This window comes from Poecile atricapillus, chromosome W (assembly GCF_030490865.1).
Source record: "Poecile atricapillus isolate bPoeAtr1 chromosome W, bPoeAtr1.hap1, whole genome shotgun sequence".
Classification (NCBI taxonomy): domain Eukaryota; kingdom Metazoa; phylum Chordata; class Aves; order Passeriformes; family Paridae; genus Poecile; species Poecile atricapillus.
In genome coordinates this window covers 4740643-4760424 of record NC_081288.1, presented here as the reverse complement: position 1 = coordinate 4760424, position 19782 = coordinate 4740643, and the positions used below count along the sequence as shown (strand labels likewise).

The following is a 19782-nucleotide window of genomic DNA, read 5'->3' as shown; positions in this document are numbered from 1 at the left end:
AACAGACATTGAACGGGACAAGTTCAGCCCTCCCATGGCATCCTGAGTAATTCAGCTGATTAAACATGAGAAGTTCTGATTCATGGAGAGGAGGAGGAAATGCATAAACAACTTACCAAAAGCTAATTTCTTTATTATTGCAACCAGAAACGACCAATGACGGTGTATTTTGTATGACTGCACATTACATGTGGAAAAACCCAAAAATCAGCATTGCAATATCCAACAATTCAAAATAAAATAGAATAAAAAAATCAAACCCAAGAACTTTCTTGACTGGTAATTAACAGGGACGGAATATAAATGAGATGGCATTGAACAAAGCAGGTAACAGTGCACTTTTAATAAACCAATTTCATCCATATCTCCACTGATTTGCAATTTAACAGTTCTATCAGCAAAGCCTCATTTCCCTAACTAGACTGGTACTTTTAAAAACATGACTAATTCACTCTCATTAATATCAATTTGGATGCATTTAAAAAATAACTCTTAATATCTGCACAACAGGCTAAAGGACAGTATTTCTCCAACATATGATGTTCTCACTGCATTGGTTTAAAATACAGATATCCCCAAATTAACCAATGCAATCTAAAATTTATTAGAAAACAAAAGGCATAAATTTTTTTTAAGATTTATTCTTATTTAGCTTTGAGACCCATTGCACTACAATATCAAACACTTTTATTTCAGTTTCTCTGCACCTTCCCCTCACATTTTCCACGGGGAATGTGACTGGGATTCAGTTTACTGGTCTTTTCAAGGGGATGCACAAAGATAAGAATACACCTGCATCTCTTCTACCTAAATAGGATGCTTTTGGCAAACTCATTAACCACTTGTTTAAAAAAACAAAAAACAAAAAACAAAAAAAAAGGAGGAAAAGGGAAAAAAAGTCCATTCCAGCTACAGATTAACATGCTGTAGCTGCCACCAGAAGTGCAGAGCCCCCTGGCCTAAGCTCCCAATTCAGAAGGCATTTAAGCACATGTATAACCAAGTGTGGGAACAGGCTCCTTGAAGGCAATAGGATTACTCACTTCTTAAGAAGTTACCACATGTTTAAGTATCTGAATCGAGGCCTAATTACGGTGCTGGCCACCTCCTCGTGCACGCACAGCTGGGGCAGAGCTCACCAATCCCTCACAGCCATGAGGACAGGCGTTTGTCACACGGGCTTTTAGTAGCTGCTAGGTTTGTACTCTTGGGCAAACGACAACAAAAATCCTCAAGCCCTAAAAAATAATTAAAAAAAATTACTTTATAAATATCAGGTATTTACACGTGTGAAAATCTTTTAATGGGAAGTGTTTTTACACACTGATGAAATGTACAAGCAATGAAAAGGAACGTTGACAAAGACTTAAAAAAAAAAAACAAACCAAAAATCAAAGTATAAAATATATTACAGGTCCACCAAAAGAAATTCACACAGAAGAAAAAAATTGACACAATAGAAACTTTCTTTTTAAAAATAGAAGATATATCACAAAAGCTTGAACATGTTTATTTTATGTTAGTACTAAAAATCAAGGAAAAAAGCTTCATATATTCTCATCACAAAAATATTTACCAGCCACTTTTTATTTCCACATTATGATTATCTGGCTCAGCAAGAGTCAAGGCTGAACTGTATCCAGACTACAGAAATCATTCCAGAAGGTTGTCTCAGTTTACAACTTACTGCAATTTACATTTTCTCCTCCTCTCAGCACCTTACTGCAAAGGTTCAAGAGGGATTAATAAGAAATCGAGAAAGAAGAGGACAGATATCTGTATTTACAACATTCATCCGTGTTGCTGCCGAGCCACAGGAGCGGGAGCGGTCCCAGGAACCACCGAAGTCTTCACAGCGCTCTGTGCAAATTCCCCTTGGCAGAGGAAAGAAATGGCATCAGAATGTACCAAAATCCAATGCCCTGGGCTCGGACGGTCTGTGAAACCCAACAGCTCCTGACCAAGGGCATCTCCTCGCCCCTGATTCACTGCAGAGACACAACCCTGGCAGCCGCGGGGGGACGCGGGCAGGGTGGATCCCTCCTGCAGCCGAGTCGGGGCGGGAGGTGCCGCGGTGACCGCACGACTTCAGTCCCCTGCCAAGCCTTCAGTGCGCCCTGTGCTTCCTCTTCTTGTGTTTTTTATCCTTCCTTTTGTTGGCACACTTGGAGCAGAACCACTGCATCTCTTCTGGGGGTGCAGCCGTAAGCCCAACACAAGGCCTGTGAAGGACAGGAAAATATCACATCATCTCAGTGGATTAACATTGTTTTTGTTTCTTACCCTAAAAAATGCAACTTTCCAGTGGGAGACTAGATCTGGCCCTTGAATTAATATTGCAATTATCATTATCTTAATGAATATAATGATCGAAACCTAAAAAACCTAAAAAACAATAATCAAAGCCTATTCAAAGCCTTGCTTTGAAACAAAAGAGAAATATCAAAAGGATACTCAGATAAAAAATGTTATTTTAGTAGAAAATATGAGTGCACTTTCAGGTGTAACAGACTAGACTTAAAATAATTTCAAATGCTTCTTTAATACAGCTGCAAAACCCCTTATTTTATGTAGCTTTTAAAAAAAAATTTCCTAAAAAGTGATTAATTTCCCCTAACCTTTTTATAAGAGCTGACATTTATATTACTGTTCATACAATGCTTCATAATTTGAACTGTCTATCTGTATACACTGTGCTCATAATCCTGTAGTTCTCACAAAATTACCAGAATCAGCAATATTTCCCAGCAGTTTCAAAAACAACCGTTATCACCAATGCCCATTAATTAAAAAGTAACTCTCCTTCACAGCTTAAAATCTTCCTTTTCAAATTTCAGAGCAACAGAGATAAAAATATCTTCCAGATTATTAAATTGGACACAGTAAAGCTATTTAACTATTCCCAACGTCACGAACTATTAGGAAAAAAAAAGGTTTTTTAATAATATAGCCCCAATCTGCCAGGCACTGGCAGAGCAGGATGGATGAGAGGAACTTACCAGTGATACCAATCATCACAGTCATCACAACCTATCATTGGACTGCCATCATCTGGCTTGTTACAGCCAGGACAGATCCAGATCTGGTTACCCCACTCGTCTCGGATCTGGTGCAAAGAAAAGCAAAGTTAGCTGGTTTTCAGGGCTAAGCAGGCAGGAAAATTGACATTAAAAAAAAACAACAACAAAAAAAGGTTTCTTGCTTATCTGGCTAAGCCATTCAGCAGCCCCTGTTGTTATGTGTGAATTCTCTGATCATGAGAGCTCAGTGTTACGTCTTAATTGATTTTCCTACACTGCTCATGATGACAAAATCATATATTTTCCTGCATTGTCCCATAAACCAGTAAAGCCAGTTACACCACCCGACCTAAGCATGGGCATTCACACACAGAGCCAGGGCTTAAGGACACAATTCCCTCTCTGTCTATACTTTTAAAATTCGACCCTGCTAATGGCAAGCAGGAGCCACGGCAGCCTCCTGCGTAAGATAACAGTTCTTATGTGCATGTAAAATATACAGCGCTGTGTGTATATATTGCTGCATTACTTATTAGCCAAAGTCTTCAACTCCAAGGAGCTGATAAGATCAGGATATAAAAAAGTTGTTACTGAGTAACTTTCCATTCCCCTTATGACATTTATGTCGCAGTACAATTTACTAAAGGGTAAATGAAACAAGAAAGGCAGATCATTTACAGTACTGGGCAGCTGCTCACTGGGTTCATCATATGCATTTTTTTAATGTTTATATCCTGCTTGACCCATTGTTTGTATTTTTAGATTTCCAGTGGTTCTCGAACAGCTCTTTGCTAAAAACATACACGCAAAATGTCACAGAATCTACCTAAAGGAGTGCAATTAACAATACAAAATGTCTGGGGCATTACCCTGACTCCATCACTCCTTTATGAAGATTTACACATTATCGCTGAATCTCAAAAACAGAAACTGTTTTGTTCTCAGCTTTTGTGCATTTACACGTATCTCAGGCAATAACTTTTTGCTATCTGTACAGCTTACAAAAATGATATTAAAAAGTAGCAGATAAAAAGCCCAAAATGTTCTTAGTAAAAAAAAAAAAGCCACTGCACGGTGGTCTGTACATCTTACACCACTTCCTGAAAAATCAATAGGAATGTACCAGAGCTGCAACCAACACATCACTCTTCCCTGATTCCTCTTAAAGCCCTGAATGCTTTTGTGGTTTAAAACTCAAAAATACAAGTCCCAGGAATACTAACCAGGGAACAATCCCCTTCCCAACAGCGATACAGAGTAGGCACCGTCATAAAATTAACTCAATTACCAAGCTGATAGATTGCAATAATCATTTGTATCTACCATCTAATCTCACATCTGCAAAGTAATTTTAAGTTGCTGGAGAAGCATCTGCTCCCCAGGTGAAGTGTCTGGGCTCAGAGTGAAGAGGTCCAGAGGCATTTAGGTGGGATAACCCTGCTGGAGAGTGAGGGGATGCTGTGCCATGGTGCTGCAGAGAAGGGATGCTGTGGGATGTTAGGCTGAGGGCTACAAAACCTGCCTGGACACCTGGCTGCACCCCCATCATCCCCCAGCACAGGCACCCCATTTCTGGTGCTGTCTGTTTTGGGCCTTGCCAGGTGTAGGCAGCACTGACAGATGTAGCCCGATCAGAAAACAGACACCCTAACTTTTCCAAACTTAGTTTTTCAGGTATATTTTACCCCCCCTGCAGAATGCCTGCCTCAGGCTCTCAGGGGCTGGAGGGGGCAGGGTGGTCTATAATTACAGAAACCTCTGCCTGTTTGTTAAACAAGAACTTGGGCTGCTGAATAAGGATATTAAAAATATTGCATAACTTCTCATTCCTTAATGAGCCAAGGGTCATGCAAGGAGGGACAGAGTGGGATTGCTGACTGCTGTGCTAGTACAAACCACTGAGAACTAATGAGCAGAGCACATGGACTGAGATGTTATCCAACAGGGAGATGTGTATCCTTTCTTTTTTGAACTATAAAATCACTCTCCTCTCCTCCCCTGCAGAAGGGAGTTGTGCACCTCTGTCACACTGGCTCCATTCTTATCTCTAGAACAGCTTTCCCATGTGATCTGAGAAAAATCATTCTGTCTCCTAGAGTTCCTTCATACGAGAGGCTAATAGTTATTAATCATTCTCTTCTTCCCCAACCTCTCTCTGAGCATTTTGACTTATAAACCTGTCACATCAGGTGTCTCTGCATGTGCACATAGTTGGGTCCTAATGCAGCAAAGCCCTGGTTTCAACTATAATGTTGTAAAACATCACTTCTCACAAGGGCCTGGAGTGATAGGACAAAAGGGAATGGTCTTAAGTTGAAGAGAAGTAGGTTTAGATTGTATATTACAAAAAAAATATTTACAATAAGGGTGGTGAGGCACTGTACAGGTTGTCCAGAGAGGTGGTGGACTCCTGTCCCTGGAACTGTTCAAGGCCAGGTTGGATGGGGCTCTGAATAACATGATCCAGTGGAAGGTGTCCCTGCCTGTGGTAGGGGGGTTGGATCAAGATGGTCTTTAAGGCTCCTTCCAATCCAAACCATTCTGTGATGATCTATGGTTTTGTGAAAAGAAAAAATAACCTGGAGCCTCCATATCCTCTGAATTCTTCATTAAGGTGCTAAGAGTGTTACTACTGGAAGTATTCTAGGTAAAGTACTAGGTTTATCTTTCTAAAACTAACGTCATCTCTAAATTATTTCTTTTCATAATTACAGAAGAAAATGGGATGTAGTGGAGCATTTAGGAAGTGCTTCTCTCTTAAAGGGAGCTACTGTAATAATAACAATGACAATAGTAAGAGTGACAGTGGGTTTACTGTCACTGTGAGGCTGTCCTGCACCCTAAGGATATGCAGAGCCTGTGTGACATTGTCCAGTGCTGTAACTAACTCAGGAGTGAAATGTAGCAGCTGCTTAAATAGAGACCAGTAACATGATACAGCAGTTTCAGTCCAGCAGGGAAGCACCTTTCTATTAGAAATGCAGGGTAAATTTATATTAGAAATTAATACTAAAACAGGAATCATAAAACTTAAAAAAAAAAAAAATCATGCATATGTTGCAATTCAAGCACGGCAAACTCTGTAATAAAAGTAAGCTTTAGGTGTTTTAAATGGTGAGATTTTTAAACTGCAGCTAAACAAGGTGTCACCAATCAAGCTGGAATTTAGCCAGGACAGGGAAGATAACAACACTACTACCCTTGTGCTGCTTTTCAAGGATCAGGAATGCTCAGGACTTCATTTCACACAGCATCTAAAGCAGAAATTTTCAGCAGCACAGCAAGCCTTGTCCTACTCAGACATATATCCACGTTCTTTTAGGGAATGCAGTTCCTACACCATGTTACACAAGAGACTTTTCCAAAAGAATGAAGAATGCTGCCAGACAGAGGCCAAGTTCAGAGCAAGTGTCAAACACACAAATCAAGTGTAGACTAATGAACAATCTACAGACTTCTGAGATGCACAAACATCTGCAATTTCTCTATGTCAAGGAAACCAGGAAAGAGATTAGTGCACCCTACACATTTCAAATGAGGGCTAAGTCAAGTTCTTGATGTTGTATGAGGGTTTTGTACTTTACCTGACTGACAGCAAAATCTATGGCGAGTCTGACATTTGAGGTTTCAATTCAGCACTTTTGAAAGCACCTATAAAAAACCTCCACCTCCAAAAATAAGTTGTCTAGCTGTTAGCAGAAAATATCATATGGGATATAGATGGACTTGTTAGAAGGAACTGAAATTTGGAATGGGAACGAATGAAAAATTCAGTCCAAGCTGTAGTGTTTCAATTAAGTTATTAACCCCTCAAAACACATGTGTGGAAACAAGGGGTGGATAAAAAGCAGTTTCACAGATAGCAACATCAGGAATCCAGGAACCATCAGTCTGAGAGGATGAGCTACCCAGGAGCTCACCAATTCCAGAGAGGAATGCCCCTGGCGCTGGGACAGAGCACGGCATGTGTTACCTACCACGTAAGTACTGACGGTCTCGGTCACCACGCTCCGAACGGGAGCTTTGGAGCCTCCAGCTGCTGACACAGCTGGAGAGGGTGGTGGGATCAGGACTGGTGAGATGGTGGCCTGTGGAGGAGGAGGAGCTGGAGCCGGAGGAGGGGTGACGTGAACGGGAGCTGGCACCGGTGATGGCACAGGCGGAGGTGTTTTAGGCCGCACCGCGGGAGTGGAAGGTTTGCCCTCTGGAGCTGACACCACTTTGCTGATGACTCTGTAGGAACAACATTGACAATTGTTAGAGCTGATGGGAGAGAAAGCAAAGACCGATCACTGATTACAGAGAGAGAAAATACAGAGCAGCTAATTCACATCACCCTGGAGTCACCCAAGAGGCTGTTTCAACCCCACTGCTGCCATTGCTGCACCCATCCATTCACAGGATAAAGCACAGAGCCATTACAAAGTGAATGCCAGGACAGGCTGAGCCAGTCTGTACCTCACTGTCGTATAAATATTCTCTGTGGCTTCGCTAAACCTTGTTTCGTTAAGTTTTATTGCATTAGCTCAATTTGTGGGAAATATTAGAAAGGAAAGTTAATCAGCTGTGAACAGCACTGATTTTAATCTTCAAACTGAGAGACAATATCATCCTGTTAAGATCCTACATTAGGGGGTTCTGCAAATATTTGCTAGTTTGGTATTTCTTTCCCCAAATGTTTATGAAATCAGCAGTGGATCTAGTCAGGACAAATAAATGACGCACACTATACACTCAGCAGTTAAAATATTGCTACTTACTGGAGTAGCTGAAGTAGACAGGATGTAGCTCTAGTAAATACACTGTATAGAATAATCTTGCCCAAGAAGGGGGATACATAGAAGACCTAACATTTATTAATGACTGTTGATACACAGTGCTATTGATGTGCATGCAATTTCACAGACAAGCCAGAAAAAGCCCTTACTATAAGGCTCTAGGTTAGAAACATAAAGAGAAGGAAAAAGAAGTTTTAAAAAAAATAGAACAAAAAAATCCCCCCAAAAAACCCAATACCTCAAACAAAACATAGGTCTATCTTTTTTACCACATTTTGGTAAATCATTTAACTAATTTACTTATATTTGAATGGTAACAGTGGGAGTGCAATTAATTTGTGACAGGACTGTTCAAAGAGGGTGATTTAAAGAAAGGTTAGACATTCCAGGGACAAAGATCACTTAAGAAAGTAAAAAATGCAGACATTGGTAGAGAAACCCTTACGAAAATCAAATTGCAATGACTCCTGAGAACCAGGAATGTCCAGCTCCACTGTCAACGGGAATTCTAAGTTCACCTTTAAAGTTTATTGCAACTCTGTTACTCCAAAGGCAGTATCACTAGGATTAGAGACATTGTCTGAATTTCAAGTAAATAAAATTCCAAGCCATCATTTGAGAAATGAAATTGGAATTATACAGTATGTAATACCTTGCTGTGATAATGGTGTTTTTTCTCACAAGACTTGCACCACAAAATCAGAACAATAGCAAGTTATACTAAAGCACACTTAGTAAAAGGAAACAAGAGCAAGGAGTTTGGTACTCCTGCCTAACCCCCAGCTGCAGTCTCACTTCTATGAGCAAACAGGAGAAGAAAATCAGAGTGGAATCTAAAGGGTTCTAAAGGGATAGATGATTCTTCCATCAGCAACACTGAAGACATTCACACTACATATGTCCCAGTGATTGCTAATGTGGGGCTCAGGCTCTGTATATGTGTCACTAAGGTGCTAGACTGTGAGTCAAAGCGCAGGAGTCTCAAGTTATGTTGTCTATGACTTGCAGAAGGAAGGAAGTTCTACTATCAGGCCATCGTGGGAACAACCTACACATCAAAACCAGCCTCTTTCCCCTGTTAGTGGGGAACATCCAAAACCCCACTGTTATCCCCCACCAAGAAAGTTTTCTGTTTGGCTTATGATGTGTTTCTGGTTCAGTGAAAGTCCCAGTGTGTGGCTCCTGGGGCTCCTGCCAGACTGGCTATGCCCAACTCAGATGCTTCTTGTGTCTTCCCCATTCCACAGGCAGTGCTGGCTCCCAACGCTGAATGCTTAAGACCTTGGTTGGTGCCAATACTCCCATGATTTGTAAAGTTATCCTCGTGACTGAAGAGCCACCTCTCAGTAAACAGTTAGCTATAATAAAAGTGAGGATAGGGGCAGTCAGCACAATATTGGCACAGCAGAAGTCATTTGGATGGTTTCAAACATCATTGCCCCTTCTTTCCCTGCCACCCTGTCCTACCTCCTGCAATAAACAAAGTCCTGCTAGGAGTTCTTCAGGGAGTCAACCCTCCCCAAGTCTAGACTAAGAAATCTATTAGCTAATAGGGCTTTAAACACAACTCTGCACACAGTGTAAACAGTTCGAGAGAAGTATTAGCTAATACAATTTGAATAAAAGTGACCATGCCCAGCTAACATATGAAATTAAATTACAGAGTTTCTTGGTCCAAAGCCAGGTTCTCCTCCTGCACAGGGTCTTCGAAGCCACTCTGCTAAAAACTGCAGAAGCTGCAAGGAACACATGTGAAATCTTCCAAAACTACAAATATTCATTAGCGAGCAACACACGCTCATCGACTGGCTGGCATGCCTGACGTGTACAATTAGGACATGTTCAGTATATAGGGCAGCTTGTTTATCTTGATTTTAGAGCTCAGTTATCAAAACAGGAGATCGGCATTTCGGAGCACGCTTGGGCCTACCACTCCCTTGGGCTAATGAAGTTCAGAGACTTTAGACTCCAGAGTGGAGAAATGAATGGTTTTGTGCTACACCATTAGAGGTGATGGAGTAATCTCAGCGAGGGTGGTTTAGCCTGTCCTGAAGAAGGGGCTGCACACATGGCAATATGGAGGTGGGGAGAAATCAAAGGGAAATAGCAGTCCCACGACTAATAATTACTGTTACTTCAGACTTAGAGAGAAACCTGATATCAAAACACTATGTAAATGATGGCAAGATTTATAAGCTCTGTTTTATAGACAGGGAAATTGAGGCACAGAGCACACTGCAAGTAGGCGGCTCTCACTGCAGCAGAGCTTCAGTCCACCTGGTACCTGAGCCCTGCTGGGATTTAAACTCTTCCTTGGGACATCACCACACATATATTGTTACCTTATTTCCCAAATGTGTTTTCATCTGTCCAAAATCATCACTTAGTCTGCAAGAACAATATTATATAAAACAAATTTTCGCCTCCTTCTCCATACCAATCCCAGAACTCTAAAACTGAGGCTGAATGAGTATTTTTTTAAGAAATCAACCACCACCAAAACAATCACAGTCCTGAGACAAGAACTCCATTTCTCTGCAGACTGCTTGCCCGGCAATGTAGCACAAACAGATTCTACACTGAAAGATAAAAGGTCAATTAAAAGTTGTTTTTGAATCAAAACAGTTCCTCCAGAATAAAGGGGTGTGAGAAAACCTTTGGAATAGATGTGGTAATAAGAGCCTCCACAAATTGTGACTACAGGTTACCACTCCCTTTGAAAAAAAACAGAATTAATGTAAATACTGTGTATTTGGTTGTGTCCAATCTAAATTCACTTTAGATTTCTTTCTAAATGCCAGCAGGAGCTGTCCTGCTCACAGAACCTCAGTGTATTTATCACTGAACACGTATTGATTTGTCACAGAGTGCCCGGAAGTAAGCAAGAAAACATATCTAAAAGTAATAAAAAGAGGAAAAACCTAAGGGATGTGAAATTTAAAGTGGAAGGACAGAAGGACAGAGAAATCCTCAAATACCATGATTACCAATTATTTTTCCATGCTGTTTTTTAATAACCCCTTTGCTGAAAGAGCAGAGCATAAAGCTTCCTGACAAAGGTAATTTTAAGTTATTTTTCTTCCTCAGAATCTGTTCCAGTGCAAACAGCATTTCAACCCAATATGAAAACTTAATGAGATCATCCATTGCCATTTCTGCTCAACTACACCAAGGCTGTGCTGGGCCAAGACATTAGCGTGTAATACCTGAATTTCAGCTGAGTTGTTAGATCTCATGGAATCAAAGAATGGTTGGGTTGGAAGGGACCTCAAAGATCTTCCAGTCCCAACCCCTCTGCCATGGGCAGGGACATCTTCCTCTAGACCAGGTTTTTCAGAGCACATCAAGACTGATCTTGAACACTTCCAGGGATAGGGAGTCCAACACCTCCCTGGGCAACCTGTGCCAGTGTCTCACCACCCTTACAGTAAAGAGTCAATGCTTATCTACTGCTTTAAAACTGTGTCAAACACTGCTCCAAGGGAAGGAAAAAAATAAAACTTCAGTTAAGTTTTTCTGTTTCTCAGTAGGGTAGACTGAATGAAAACCCTTTTTAATCATCACTCCAGGGCAATCACCTTGTTCACAGCTGTAGCTCCAAACCCAAATAGGATGAACACCAAGTGTCAGCTTGCAGGCAAAGTGCAAATTCTACCAAGATTTAAAGTGTTGCAACAGGTCAGTTGGTTTCTAATCAGCTCTAAGTGGCAGAAGCTGTAACATGCTACATCTGGAGCAAAATGAAGCTCCAAGGTGTGAAATGGTTTCCTATCTTTGGAAGTAATTTATTTGATTTCATTCTGATCCTTACGGCTGAAAGCCCCATTGACTGCTTCACCTGAACACAGGGGAAAGACGTGCACCAAAAGGAAATGGCTTTTCAAAAACAGGATATGGGCCACAGGACAGAATGATTGCTATGGGCAATGAGCTCCAAAAAAATGCTGTATCAATACTTTGAAAGGTCTAGTAAAAAAATCACAGTAATCTTTGTTTCTCAGAGGCAGAGCTCCCAAGAAGCTGTTTCTCTGCCCAGAGGAAAAAAGTAACATTTGAGAAGTCCTAATTCTTTTCCAAACTCATGACCCATTATTAAGCAAGGAGAAGGAGCTAAATGGGTCTCTATGTGTAGGAAAACGACACTATCAACTGCACTGACATAACTGAAACTGGTACAATTCACTTGGATTATCAATCATCATATTATCTATTAGCTTTGACATTCTCTTATTGACAGAAATTCCTGGATGCCAGAAAGTGATGTAGCTATTTTGTTACTGAAAAATCTCACACCTGGAACTGAGATTGTTGTACCAGAAAAAACCTAAACCCTCCAAGGTCTGTGGCTGAGAGTGTCAAAAACACCTACGGAAATGAGGAAATTTCCATATGGTTTGGATTCTTCAAAGATAAGAGGTGATTCTGAAAATTTTATTCCAGCCCTGGAGGAGAATCAGTGTGATTTAAGCTCTGATATGTAGGCTAATTCCCATATTACTTTTAGAAAGAAAATTTATTTGCTGTTTCATGCCCTGCTGTATATTTTATTCTGTACAAACAAGTCATATTGGCAAAGAAGCTCCACAAGCACACACTGTAACCAACTTGAGAGTTTGTAGAGTGCCAGAATGCACCAAACCTCCAATGGAACCCCAAGCAATTTTGCAAGTGAAAATACTTCAGCACTTTAACCACCTGTCGTGTGGAATTCTTCTCTATCAAGGAAACTGAACTTCAAGCATTTATTCCAAGATAACATCCACTTTTTTAGGTGCCTGCCACTTCCACATAAAGAGTGTTGACCTTCAGTGGTGCACATGGAGATCAGAGCTCATTCTCCATTTCAATGGAGCTGGGGAAGGGTCTGGAGCACCAGGAGCAGCTGAGGGAGCTGGGGGGGCTCAGCCTGGAGAAAAGGCGGCTCAGGGGAGGACCTTATCACTTTCTAGAACTCCCTGACAGGAAGTGCAGTCAGGTGGGGGAAGGTCTTTTCTGCCAAGTAACAAGTGAAAGCACAAGAGGAAACAGCCTCTAGTTGAGCCCGAGGAGGTTCAGATTGGATAATAGGGAAAATGACTTCATGAAAGGGGTTGTGAAGCACTGGAACAGGCTGCTGCCCATGGCACTGGTGGAGTCACCTATTCCTGGAGGGATTTAAAAGACATGTAGCTGTGTCACTTGTGCACACAGTTGAGTGATGAACTTTGCAGTGCTGGGTTAATGGTTGGATTTGATGATCTAAGACATCTTTTACAACCTAAATTATTCTATGATTCTACTATTCTAACACTATGGAAAAGCCCCACAAACATCTGGACATTCAGTCCAGCTGACATTTCCAGCTAACTCCTTTGCTTTATGGACACATGAACTGCTAAAATTGAATTACAGGTTTTCTACTGTTTATCTTCCCATTACTTTAAGTGAAACAGAGTTCTGCCCTTGGCCTTCACCATCTGTATCTGTTACACCCAGAGTATTTCTCCCAACAACCACAAGCACCTTTCTGTCGATGACTCCTAAATCTCCCTCCCATTTTCTCACCATTCTGACTTACACCTCTGGATGGTTCACTGCCAGTCTGACAAAACAAAACTGAGCTGGTAGCGTGGTGTCTTGGTATCTTTCATCTTTTTTTTTTTTTTTTTTCCTCTTATCATCAATAACAAACATCTTCAATGTTAAAACCACCTGGCACCAACCCCTTCTGCTGAGTTCTCAAGAGCAAAACCAGAACCTGGTAAAACATGTTTATGTCAGTGAGCTCTGTGCAAATTTTCTCTCCTGTGTTCCTGGCAAACTGCCTTTTATTGTCATATGTATTGGGAAATGTTATGGGATGCATGGTCTAGGAGCTTGCCCATAAACCAGTCCTATATCCACCCTTTTTGGTGGGAGCTGGTATAGAACATGAATTATATTAACTACCAGAATGTTGTACCAGTATGGGTTAAGAAAATCTTTAAAGCTGGAATTTTCAGCTTGTTACCAAGCTTGTTCTTGAAAGAAACAAGTAAGACAGATGGTCCTGGACTTGGAGACTCTGTAGAGCTAAAGATCAATTGCTAAGGACAACTTCACTAAATTCAGGTAGGACCACCTGTTCTTTTGTGGCTGTTTCTTTATGGTCTTCTTGTCCACATCCAGCTCCCAGGAACCATCCCCCAAATTTTTGGGTCTATGGACTTTCCTCACTTTTGTTTAAAAACCTCAATAAAAGAGTGAATAAAATGAAGCACCTCTGTCAAAGACAAGAACAAATCAGTATCTTTCTCTTGCAGTCACCCTCTATGGAAAGTTTATTTTTGAAACAAATACCCATCTACCTTTCTAATCTTTCACACGTTTGATCAGTTTCTGTTGTGCTTCATAAGGGCAGCTGCTCATGGCCATTTACACAAGCAATTCCCTCATGTGTCTAAACCTGCCTGAAGTATTTTTTTTAAAATTGTGGTATATAGTATAATTTTTTTTTTTACTCTTGAGCAATAAGCAGAAAAATCAAAGAATCTCACAGTAAGTTGTTTTGTTTTCTAATGACTCAAGCCTTTTTATGGATTCACTTTTGGAGTCATCACCCAATGTGGCCAGCAGCAAAATGAAAATAATTTGCCACAGACTACTACCTACCATAAACAGGATGAATAATTAGTTGGGGTGACTTCAGTAATTAAAAAAAATAAAAGGAAAAAGAAACTTAAGGACTACATCTGAAGTTGTAAATTTAATTCATGCTCAAGGAAGAAAAAGCTGTGCTAAATCACCTCTAGAAATATAAACAAAAATTATAATTTACTTGATTTGGTAAAAGGGATATGGTATTCTTCACTTATTTTTTTTCCATGTAAAAGCTGCAATCCTGCAGCAAGGGAGAGGCTGGGGAACCTCCACGAAAGTGAAGGAGCCTTTTGGATGGATACAGGACCACACATGGGGATTTTACAGCAGGATTTGGGCCAATATGTTACACTAAAAAAGAACAATTGGGAAAGGGATATGAATCATAGCTGAGACAGTATCTTCATTAAAATACATTCAGCATTTAAAAAGGCACCAAAAATCAGTCCTCCAGCTCTTATAATTTAAAAGACCACAGAACAGAGAAATGTGTGTATGTCAGTAAATACACTCACAAAGATTGATGAAAGCTGTAAAGATCACTGGAATTCCTGCAGCACACCTTGGAGAGGAGCAAGATCATTTTTCATTACTCTGCCTCCTCACTTAGGTGGTCTATTGATCATATCAAAAATGATTTCACCATTACATGCTCTTTTACAGCAGAAGTTGGATTGACACCCAGAGCAGTAGTTCTGTCAACGCACAGTTAACATGGCCTTTCCCTGCTAAAATAATTGGGATACCCATTAGCACAGCAATAAACACAGACTTTTACTGCTTGCGCTCTATTGTTTAATTTTCCCAAACAGTGGTTAGCCCTTCTCCATTTTTCTCCCTGAAGTATCACTTTTTTTTTCCCCTCCTCTTTAATTCCTCAATGAATTCTCCTCTGGAGCTTTCCCTTGAATAAGCAAAGTCTCGCAGGGTAACCAACACCGCCCACAGCTGTGTCCCACAATAGCCCCATGCTGTGCCACTCTGTCTGTCCAAGGGTTTGGTCACGGTGCCTTAACTGCTCCAAACACTGCCCTTATTCATCAAAACGTGCAGAAGGAGGGGCTTCCAGCAGGATTCCTTTACCTGTTTCCCCACCACAAAACAGTGCAATAAATGGAATGGGTCATGAGCTACTTGGCTGGTAATGCAAACCTAAGGCTTGACAAGTCAATAAAAAGCCAATCCTTCCCTCCCCAGCCACACGTCGGGAGCCAAGGCTGGAGGCAAACAATTTGGATATGCCTGTACAGGGAGCTTAATGAACCCCATTATTCAGCTTTTGTGGGCAAACACTATGAAGACAATAATGTAAATTATCAAAGTCTGACGAGCGCAAAAGTTTCTTCACACCCTCTGATTTATCTGTATGAGAACAACCCAGCTAAAAACTGAAGCTCCTGAATATAACCAAAGATGATTCTGTAACAGTCAGGTGCATTCTTGGAAACTGCATAGGGCAGGATTCTAGTTTAACCCAAACTAGCAGCAAAGTCTTGGATATCCAGTTTTCCACAACTCACATAGAGCTTGAACAGTTTTAAAATAACACACATTTATGTTACAGCAGCAACTCAGATCCCCAGTGAGTTTTGGGGAGCACCAACACAGTTCTTGCCTAATTTCTTTCTTCAATAAGAAACTGTCAATAAGAAACATATGGATGTATTTGTTAAAACCTTCTTCTTCTCTCCTCCCTTGGTGCCATGACCTTTTAAAGTCTGATTGTGTATGTGTGTGTGCAGTTTTCCCACGAAAATTCAATCTCTGGAGAGTTTGCAACTCAACTCTTTCGTAAATTAAGCTTGTTGTAGATAGAAGATCCATCATTAAGGCATCTCTTTTTTGGTGAGCATGCACTTGGTGGCACCCTGCATGCTACAAGTGAAATTACGTAGTTCTGTGGGATTTCAAAAAGTATGAGTGAAGAACTGATTTTCTGCAATTTTGTGTTGCACTTAAAATAACAAATTCTTGAGCAAACAGAACTGAAAGAGAGCAGGGTTAGATTGGATATTGGGAAAAAAATTCTTCCCTGTGGGGGTTGTGGAACTTCTTACATGGATAATCAAGAAACTTGGTGTAATAAACTAGGTTCTCCTGTCCTCCCAGTCCCAAAAATATTCTTCTGGGTCACTGATATTTCAAAGAGAGGTCACATCTATGATCACAGGATAATTCCTCCATCTTGACCCTTGGTTTTGAGATCCTCTACACAGGATGTCAGGTGGTTCTGCTCATGGCTTTTACCATGGGGGTATCATGCAGATGAATGAGCCTCCACACATAAATAAGTTGGCTTTAGACTGATATTATCCTACCAAGTAATAAAGATTTTTAGTGGGGCCAATTAAGTATCTGGGTAACAAAATTTTTTTCATCCCTTAATCTTTTTAGAAATTTATCTTACAATCCACAGGTTATTTATTATACATTTTTGTAGGCACATACACATACATATCTAAGCATGTGTGTGATCTGTTTTTGGAGAAAGTCACGTATCTACTCACTTAAAAAATATAGAAGACAAGGGGCAATTTCATTAGAGCAGCAGGTCAGGTTTACCAGTTAAACATTGTTTAAATGCCTGTCTTTCCCTTCCTTCCTGTCTGCTTTCCAGGTTCCCTGCTGATGGCAGAGTTATGATATGGGTCTGGAGCAAAAGTCTGAAATTTTAAGGTAAATTTGGAGACCTGATTTCACAAAAAACATATATCCTGCTTCCAGGACACAGAAACACTGAGACAGCACCCAGTGAGTAGTACTGTGCTTTGTGGTCTGGCATTAGTGTCAATGCCATATGTTTTTTCTTAAAAGCTGTATTTAAATGTAGAATAAATTTATCAGAAGTATCAAACATTACAGCATGTACTTTTGCTGAAGTTTATGTCAGCTGTAGTAGTAGCTGTAATGTCAACACCTTATCAATAGATATGATTTAAAAAAACTTTTATGTATGAAAAATGATAGTGCTTAGGAAAAATAACAAGACCAAAAAAAGCCATGATGTAATTGAGTAAAAGTATTAAACCCTACTCATCATTTGCAGTTCATTTAAAATTTAAAAGTCTGTGTTTTTTATTTTGCTTATTTTGTTTTGAAAAAAGATAGCATCTCTAGTTCCTTCCTATACTAACTCAGTTAGCAATCTACCTTGATAACACTGGAATGGAAAAAAAAAAAAAAAAAGTGAAAAACCCTTCCAACATATCATTCAAATCATATCTAAAAAGGTGGTCATAAATATTTTAGAACCCAAGCAAACCAATAAGAGCAAGGCCCATTAAGGATAAGATCTTTTACAACAAATTAAATAAAACAATTTATTGAAGCCTGGACTTGAGATAAACTAGATTTACTAGCTGACCTTTTATTCATTTAAAGAACAAAATTAGCTCTAATTGCATTAGAATGGAATCCAGTAAATTTCTTCTAATGTGGCATCCATGCAAGTATTGCTGTAATTGTTTACAACTAAGATGGAAATGCTTTGATAATAATCTACTTTCTTCTTGTTTTACTGTGCAGTTAAAACACTTGCAAAAAAACTCTTAAGTAGGACAGTTTTTCCAATATTGGTTTGTCCATCCTTCAGCAATAATACATTTTCATGTCTATTAACCCAATGTTGTAAATGGCCACTTCTTTTGAGCTGATGTGTGTTGTAAGAACATTTGCACTCCAAACAAGCCTGAATGCAGCTATTACTTTAAATCTGAGAGAAATATGTACTGTCATTCACAACCAAACACAAGAGAAAAGACTTCCCTGCTGCTGCCATCACTGCTTTGTACACTGGTCCAAGCAGAGGAGTCAAGAAGTTAAAATTACAAAATCACAGAATGACTTGGGTTAGAAGGGACCTTAAAGATCATCCAGTTCTAATCCCCTGCCATGGGCAGGGACACCTTCCACTATCCCAGGTTGCTCCAAGCCCTGTCCAGCCTGGCCTTGGACACTTCCAGGGATGGGACAGCCACAGCTTCTCTGGGCACCCTGTGCCAGGGCCTCACCACCCTTGCAGGGAAGAATTTTTTCCTCATATCCCATGTAACCCTGCCCACTGTCATTTTGAAGCCACTCCCCACTATCCTGTCACTCCATGTCACTTTGTGGAAAGTCCCTCTGCAGTTTTTTTTGGAGCCCCTCAGGTACTGGAAGGGGCTCTAAGATCTCTCCACGGCCTTCACTTCTCCAGGCTGAAGAGCCCCAGCTGCACTGCAGAGGGATTTTGCCTCTCCATTTAGTTTCTACTCATATCAAATTCTAGTAATCCTTAAAAATTTTGCTTGCACCTTTCCATGGAGATTCATGATATCTTCAAACAATCCCATGCCAGTAAACTCCAGAGACAGGCTAATTGAAACACAACATTTTTGTATGATAATTGCCAGGTATTTAGAATATCATTACTGACACAAATGAAACATAAGTTTAACTTTCCCTTACTATAGCACATCAAAAAAGCTTTTCTTTCTGCCTGTTATGAGATCCTCAGATGGGGGCCAAGGTGCCACTAAAGATGCAAAAATGAATTTGAAATAAAAGTGAGTTTTGTAAAAGCACGTGGAGCAAGATGTCAGTATCTCAGACCCACTGAGGGCTGGCAGGGATGACAATGATGCACCCACATGAACTGTAGCAAACAGAGGGAGTCAGAAGTCCCCCCTCAAAACATGTGTGGGTATGAGAAACAGTGTGGTGAGATAAGGCTGGAAGATAACTGGTGCTAGAATATGTCATCAGAACTTTAATTCAGAAATTCTGCCTTGAAAATATGAGTTAATTTCCCCCATATAAACACTCTACAGTCCTTGAAAAAGCAGAATTTTAAAGTATCCATGGCTCCTCAAGGAGGAAAATGGATTTGTGGGCTTTCAAGGGACAGTATGTCCAGCCATGCACATTCAAATCATGTTCAGCAGGACAGACAAGTATTCTGAGAAAGCTGGAACTTTGTAAAGCAACCTGAGGCACAGAAATTTTAGATCACACTCAAATCATACTTTGAAAGGAAGAAAGCAAAAATGGTTAATAATTGGGGTGCGGGTGTCCCTTAGAAACCAGGGAATGACTGAAGTCCCTTAGCAGCTTCAAACCAGTAAAAGTCATGGTTACTACTGGGGAGAAAAAGGAATCAGAGAAAAAGAAAATAATCATCAAAATCCCATTTAATTTCTAGAGCAGAAAAATTAGTGATTAGGGGGTTTAGTTCCTAATGGCTCCAATAAGAGAAACAATTGCATTAGCAGTATTTAATGCAAGGAATGGAAATAAAAGATCTGTGTGGTGCTCATATTTACCACTGGACATGAAAGTGTGCTTTGTGCCATGAAATCAACACAAAAAACCTGATTAAAAGAAACCCT

The 19782-nt window shown here is 40.3% G+C and overlaps 1 protein-coding gene across 1 annotated transcript in view; it reads right to left on the bottom strand.

The window, feature by feature from the left end:
* Positions 1 to 1487: 1487 nt before the first annotated feature.
* The window catches only part of LOC131591909 (transcription initiation factor TFIID subunit 3-like), a 111902-nt gene continuing 93607 nt past the window's right edge, over positions 1488 to 19782 (bottom strand). The window contains exons 5-7 of the mRNA XM_058863027.1: positions 6998 to 7253; positions 3000 to 3106; positions 1488 to 2222 (exon numbers count right to left, since the gene is read on the bottom strand). Of these exons, the coding sequence (XP_058719010.1) occupies positions 2108 to 2222; positions 3000 to 3106; positions 6998 to 7253 (478 nt within the window). The 3' untranslated portion in view covers positions 1488 to 2107. The remainder of the gene's footprint in view (positions 2223 to 2999; positions 3107 to 6997; positions 7254 to 19782) is intronic.